The sequence below is a fragment of the Scyliorhinus canicula genome, chromosome 4 (assembly GCF_902713615.1).
Source record: "Scyliorhinus canicula chromosome 4, sScyCan1.1, whole genome shotgun sequence".
NCBI lineage: Eukaryota > Metazoa > Chordata > Chondrichthyes > Carcharhiniformes > Scyliorhinidae > Scyliorhinus > Scyliorhinus canicula.
Window position 1 is genome coordinate 59584540 of NC_052149.1, and position 7220 is coordinate 59591759.

At 40.2% G+C, this 7220-nt stretch overlaps 1 protein-coding gene across 2 annotated transcripts; it reads left to right on the forward strand.

Moving 5' to 3' along the window:
- The first annotated feature begins 283 nt into the window (after positions 1-283).
- Positions 284-6118, forward strand: LOC119964615 (T-cell acute lymphocytic leukemia protein 1 homolog). 2 transcript variants are annotated; one of them, XM_038794314.1, is made up of 4 exons: positions 284-461; positions 2779-3356; positions 3793-3872; positions 4344-6118. In XM_038794314.1, the coding sequence occupies exons 2-4, from the start codon at positions 2839-2841 to the stop codon at positions 4763-4765; spliced, it is 1020 nt and encodes a 339-aa protein (XP_038650242.1). In that variant the 5' UTR covers positions 284-461; positions 2779-2838; the 3' UTR covers positions 4766-6118. The 2 variants fall into 2 exon arrangements, with proteins under 2 accessions (XP_038650242.1, XP_038650244.1); XM_038794316.1 differs by having other exon boundaries at positions 365-461; positions 2848-3356; positions 4344-4765.
- Positions 6119-7220: the final 1102 nt, after the last annotated feature.

Below are 7220 nucleotides of genomic sequence, written 5' to 3' on the forward strand. Positions count from 1 at the left end.
TGTTTCTAATTTAATGAAAATATGAAATAATTGCCACAAAAATATATAAATTACAATTCAGGTAGGCAGGCAAGAGCATTTTGCTATTCTGCGGTGCCTTTTAGTGCCACAAAAAAACCTATATAAGGTTTTTATGCCTTGCGTTCCAAAGTTATTCCTATGCATATCCATGCAATATTTTTCCGCTTTCCCTCGATAAAATTGCCAAATAATAATGAATCATTTCATAAATAATGGCTTGGCTGTCTTATCTGGGCAGGGCGGCCAGTGCTGGTTTCTTATCTCGCCTGGCCACATTGCTGTAGTGTTCCGCTCTCCATACTAAATAGGAAATCGAACGTGATGTAAAATCTACTCCACTCTCCAAGGCATAAGCTGCCAAAGAAACTTATTACAGCACAAAGATCAGCCATGGAGGGGGCTGAAAATGGCTGCTAACACTTTCCTAATAAACAAGGATGGTGAGTAGATTTCTAATTGTCACCTCTTCAGGGTGTGTTTTATTCTTCTGCATTTTCAAATGCCGAAATATAACTGATTTCGAATTGAGTGTAAATAATTGCAATATAAAGCACTTAAAAAAAACAGCAGGATCATTTTTTTTTAGAAAATGGAAATGGCTGCGAGCATTGTTTTCAATAATCCCAGGAGTGAGGAGACTTTTTGGGACATTTTCGAATTGCTTAATGGATTGTGTATAATACAATCGCTAATGATATTTTAATTTGATTTGTATAAATCGAGATGATTTTTTTCCAAGGGGAAATACCAGCACAGTGACAGAAACGGATGAAGACGCTTTAACATAATGTTACGATCCAATAGTTTTTGTTTTACCAATTGCCATCGTACGCATTTGAAGAATTTGCAAGAGAGAGAAAACAGCCATCCCAGTGGTTATTAATTTGTTGGGAATACAAATGAACGGGTGCACTTTCCTGTAGAAAGAAAAAAGCGGCTCCTGTTATGTTTAATACAAATTAGCCGATTGCACTCGCTCAGATTCGTTTCAAGGACTTAAGAAGCCACTTGCCCCGCTAACCGTGAACTCGCTCGGAGCAGTGCTGGGAATTTGATCCACCCCATCAAATTATTTCGAGGGGTGAAAGCAATTTTAAGGACATTGCTGCGAGATCTTGATTTAAATGTGTTTTTATTCCTGCAGTGCAGTCAAAATCCATGCTCTTGGCAACACTCAGAGCAAAATGAAGGGCCAATAAATGTCTGCTATTGTTTCGATTCAGGCTTTTGTGCACATTATGGGTTTATCACGAAAAGCTTTAACCGAAAGCATTATAAGCTTCAAAACATTCTGACAATGATACAGACATTCGAGATTGAGGGCGGCTGCCTACGTGTATGCAAACGGCTCTCATTTCGTCCTATTGTCCTCATATGTTTATTTTGTGTCTTCCATTTCACCAAGGCCTCACGTTCGACTGCCTTTAGATATATGTTATTCAGCCCGGGACTGTTCATCTGAACGCTGGTTTTGAGGATCCCATACAGTTTATTTTTTTTAATTGGAGCAACTCAGTGATAATGTTTTCTTACATTAACGGCCATTAATTTGATAAACTCCAAATTTGTTAGATAGCATGAATAAAACCGAGGAATTGGTTGTCTGGAGGTGGCATTGCTCACTTAATTCGCACTTTACTTTCCAATCTGTCTGTGCATTTCAGGAAAGGATGTTTCTCAGAGGATATACATTGAAAGCTGAGCGAATTGCGAACCCGCATTACCAACCTGGTTTTGTTTTGTTTTAAATGCGTTATGTACAGTACAACAGTGTAATCTCAAGGTTAAATTTCAATCTTCTCATATATGTGCGTTTCTGAGCTCAATTCATTGAAAAAAAGATTATAACGTGCCCTGCAGCTTTAGAATTTAGAGAGTGTTTAAACCTAATCCTTAATTGATCAACTGTTTTAAGTATCTCGGTTGATTTTCCATAAACTGCGAAATGCTTAATCCGGCCAAGAGGCTTTTTTTTTTCTATTAAAAGAATAAGCAGCATGGAATGCTGCAGGTGCTGGGGTGCCTCTGGCGACTGTAGGACAAGAAACGGACCCAGTTCCCCAGTGAGATTAGCACAGCACGATTCAACAGCTCGGTGCAAATAGCAACAACCAAAAAAAAACTCGTGAGTCTTTGGTTTCGCTTGCACTTCAGGGTGACAAAAACGAAAACAGGCTCTTTGTAACTGTTTAATAAAACATGTCTTCAATGTTATCAGCAGTACAGTATAAATGCCACGGAGAATATTATATTTTCCTTAATGGGATGAAATCAGTAAGAAAAAAAATTGGCGGGATTTCTTCAGGTGACAGATCGCGAAAGAGTGCAGAAGCACATTGTATTCAGATTATTGGACTACAGAACTGTTCCAGCCTAGCTTGTGCACAGTTTGAATAATTGGTTTCTATTTCCATCAATGCAAAGTGGGTTTGTATTGACAACTTAACTGGTCAAATTGCACAGGGTAACAAACCTGACTTCCGATTTTTATTTTCATTTTGCATTTAACATATGTTAATATTTATACTGCATTCACGTGTGTGTTGCATATAGCTGGTGAGTTTCAGACTCGTTTTGTAAATACATATAGAACCTGATAAACGTTTGATGTATTTCTAAACGACTGGGTTGGTTGTGCTGTCCATTGTTTAGTGTATGTAGATACACCCGAGAACGAGGTTTGAGAAAGTTTACTTCATTTTAGTGCAACTGATTTAATTATGAAGTCCTCTTGTCCTTAATTTTTTTTTGTCTTAGGGGAAAATTTCTTGCAGATGAAGTTGTTTCAGCATTTTTTCTCCACCCTTTTGCTATCTAATGGTAAAGCAATTAAGACGGCGAAGACTTCCGCTTTTCGATACGATGATGGAAAAAGTCGGGTTGGATCTTGGTGAACATCGGAGCGATGACCTGAGTCCTGTTCAGAAAGATTTCTCCAGACATAGAGCAGACCCTGAGGAAGCGGAAAACACGAGCCAGCCTGCGGATCAATCCAATGAGGGACACCAGCTCCAAGCACAGCAACAATCTGCGTCAAATGATGGGGTTTCCAAGGAAACCAGACACGACTCCCCTGATCCCCTATCGGAAGTGCCAGTCATAAACCTGATGCAAAGAGGGGCCCAGCCTATAAATGAGAGTGATCAGAAAGGCACGTTTCCTCATTCAGTACCGACCACCGAGTTGTCAAGACCCCCGGTGCCCCTGACTCTTCCGAGTGCAGTGAGTGAGAATCGGATGGTGCAGTTAACAGCCGCACACCTCCCTCTGCCAGCAGCCAGAGCAATGCTGTACAACAGCACATCCCAGTACCAGAGCCTGCCACTTTTAAACAGGTCAGTCTCATCAGAGAGAATAGTGGGAGTGCTGTAAGGGGTTTATTTTTGTTTTGTTTTCCAGTTTGTTAAATCTTAATAGTTGCCTAATGAAAATTGGAATTCAAATCAATGTGACTCGGGCTCAAAATTGTCGCTGATCGCTTCAAGATTAACACGTGATGGCGATTTGATTTAATACAAATGATGTAGGATTGAGAAAATATGCAATGGTTTTTAATTCCCAATGCTGAGAGATTTTCGCCATTTTTGTTCGCTTTATAATTAGTGTCGATTCAATGCAAGCTTTGGAATAATTTATACCATAAGATTTTTTTTCACTTGGAATATTGAACTCTTTTAAGGTCAGTGTTTGGATCAGTAAATTGGGATCAGTAAATTGGGATTCGGGATTTTCATTGCAAATCTTTCTTTCTTGTTGCAATGCTCACATCAGTGATCCGGAACCCTTCAACATGTTCTCCAATAACAGGGTGAAAAGAAGACCAGCTCCTTACGACGTGGAGGTCACTACTGGTATGCACACCGTCTTAGAATGAACCACATCTTAAGCCATACACAGCGCTGCTCGAGTGTTGATACACTAGCCAGATAACAGGCCATAAGGAAATGTTGCAAAAACAGCCAGTTAGACACATGCTTCGTGACATGTAGAGTAAAGCACTGAGATAAATAGGTGCATTCATTAAAAAAAAGCTATCGGAAATCTTTCTCTCATTGAAAATCTATTTTATTTCCTTATTTATGCTGTGTTTCAACAAGTCGTTCTGCATGCATGCTTTGACATTTTGCGTACATGTGTTAGCACAGACAGGCACACGGGCACGCGCATAACCCCCACCCCCCAGCGCGCCCACATATGCCTTTACTCGTACACCTTTTCTTTCTAAAGTTCACATCACTTCTGCAAAGCCCCTCAGTCACTACCTTTGTGTATAAGAGCGCGCAACTGAACAAAGTCAATGTGGTTTAATTTTTCTCTACTAGGTGTCGCCCAGCCGAAAATTGTCCGCAGGATCTTCACAAACAGCAGGGAGAGGTGGAGGCAGCAGAATGTGAACGGGGCCTTCGCCGAACTCCGCAAGCTCATCCCGACCCATCCACCCGACAAGAAACTCAGCAAGAACGAGATTCTGCGTCTGGCCATGAAATACATCAATTTCTTGGCCAAGCTGCTGAGCGATCAGGAGCAGGAGGGCGAGCAGCGAGGCATACAGATTAAAGAGGCGGACAGTACCAGGCTGGCCAGTGATGACATCCAGGAGATGTCTCCAGACTCGAGCTGTGGAAGCTGTTTCGATGGAACAGGAAGCCCGGGAAGTCTAAGCGAAGAGCACGATCATCTCGAGTCACGACATGGAAACCACCGTCACTCTATACTTCCTCCAGATGTCAATGGACAACGGTGATATCCATGCAGAAAGAAAACTGATGCGCCTGGGAGAATGGAAAATTGCAGCGAAAGGGTCACAGACTGTTACTATTTTGCCACTGACTGTCGAATCGATTAGCATTTGATTTTCTTTCAATTTTCTGTATCTCTAACATTTTCAGGTACACATAAATACTAAACTTCTGTCCTCCTGGACTTCATTTTAACAGTCTTACCGGATTTCTCGTTGACTTCTGCTCAAAGACAAAAGAATTTAAATGTAAAAGAATTTAACTTTATCTTAAAATTGAGGTACATGTAAATATTGTAAAAGCTTCAGCTTTTCAAGCTCCGAGCGCCGTAATGGGGGAGGCGGGGTCAGGGTTTTGTAATGGAAAAATCTAACAGGACCAAGATTTATTTCTGTTGAAACAGCAGCGTCCCTTTTCCAGTGAACTGCGTGTTAACTTTTCTTTTAGCTTTATATTCAACCACCGTTGTGTACAATGCAACCGAGCTCCAAGCGGAACACAATAATAACATGTTAAAGAAGCACTGAGCGGGAAAGTGAGGTACTTTTATTTTACATTGCAGTTCAGATCCCGGAAAACGGATACTGTAACTTCAAATAGAAATAGGTTTGTCTGTCTAAATTAGAAGGCAAAATACATAAATAGACTTACATTGCGGATTATATTGACATTCAAATTTTTTTAAAAGGCGAAGGGTTTAAATGTTTGAAAATGTACATTTCCGAGGATAACTATTTTGTATATTTTCATGGTTTTGTCGAAAATTGGGCCACTGTCTGCGTATAATAATAAGACTTGCTGCAGCTAGTCACAGGTCCTTGTTTTCTATTTCTTATGGACAAGTTATTATTTATTCCATGTGAACAATAATTCAGATTTTTGGAATAATTAAGAAACCAGTCAATTTTTATGGGTACAAGTTGTGACATTTTTTCCGAAAGTACGTTGACATTCTGCAAAAAAGAAAGTCATGTATTTAATAATTCAATGGACAAGGTGTGTTGTTTATTTTATTTAAAAATATAAAAGGTATGGTACACTCCTTATTTTCCACGTTCGCTCTTGCCTGCTATATGTATTGTGAATACCATAATGTATAATCCACACTGCACTTTCAGTCAATTTTGTATGTGATTGTTTTTTTTCTGCGTTTGCAGAAGTTGGGTAACGAAACCTGTAACTTAAGCAAATAACTCCTACAATGTACATTCTGACAAGGTGACTCTCGATGGATATCCTTTGTAAAGCCTAGCGTGGCTGCAAAGGTTGCGTGCAGTATGTATATCACGTATTGTTGTAAAATATATGCAATGTTATATTACCAAGAATTTACTTTTAATAAATTGTATACAATTTAACTGAACAGCTTCCCCCTCCTCCCCCCCCCCCCCCCCTCCCCAAATACACACATCCCTCGCCATAGCTGCCATTCATATTTCCTGAGTGAAATAACTAAAAACGACTTGATACAAACAATAAACCAGCCCGCCAGTTAAAAGACATTTTGAATTTGGGGGGTCCGATTTTCTGCAAAATTGTTACACGAAAAGGTTACCTCAGCCCTGAACACTTACGCCTCATTTCAGGGCTGGAGCAGAGACTTGTGTGGCATATCCCAACCAATGAGGAGCTAGGGCTTTTCACACTGGAGTGAAGAAGGGAGGTGACTTGATAGAGGTGTACAAGGTGATGAGAGGCATGGATAGAGTGGATAGCCAGAGACTTTTCCCCAGGGTGGAAATGGCAGTCATGAGTGGACATAATTTTCAGGTGATTGGAGGAAAGTATAGGGGAGATGTCAGAGGTTGGTTCTTTACACACAGAGTGGTGGGTGCGTGGAATGCACTGCCAGCAGAGGTGTGGAATCAGTCATTAGGGACATTTAAGCGACTCTTGGACTGGCACATGGACAGCAGTAAATTGAAGGGTGCAGGTTAGATTGATCTTAGATTAGGATAAATGGTTGGCACAACATAGTGGGCCGAAGGGCCTGTTCTGTGCTGTATTCTATGAAAAATACAATCGGACACTGAAGAATCTTGCTTACAATATACATCAGGAAACATGTGTATAAATATAAGTCTACCTCCCATTCTCTCCTGGGAATGCAATATACTGTCACTTTCATAGCCACCATAGAATGGTACATTACACAACTCACTGCCTATGGGTGACCACGTGTATAGACTGTTGGCTTTTTTACCAGCAACATGCCACTATTTTACACATATATATACATAAATAAAGCATTGTCTTCTGGATAACACACATATTCTATAAATAACTGCATGTGTGGTATACATTAGTGAATATGTTTATATACCTGCACTTACTATGTTACAAAAATGGAGAAAGTGCCTATGCCGATCATTACCCACAGTTGCATACTAGAAAACATAGTTCAGCCTTCCAAGGACCTTCTCAATGTAGTAATGAGGATATTAATCCCATTGTTGACAA

Bases quoted from the DNA above. Each gene is read 5' to 3' on its own strand.
- LOC119964615 (XM_038794314.1), top strand. From the start codon at position 2,839: ATGGTAAAGCAATTAAGACGGCGAAGACTTCCGCTTTTCGATACGATG. The intron at 3,357-3,792 runs GTCAGTCTCATC...TGCTCACATCAG, and splicing joins AGCCTGCCACTTTTAAACAG to TGATCCGGAACCCTTCAACA. The intron at 3,873-4,343 runs GTATGCACACCG...TTTCTCTACTAG, and splicing joins CGACGTGGAGGTCACTACTG to GTGTCGCCCAGCCGAAAATT.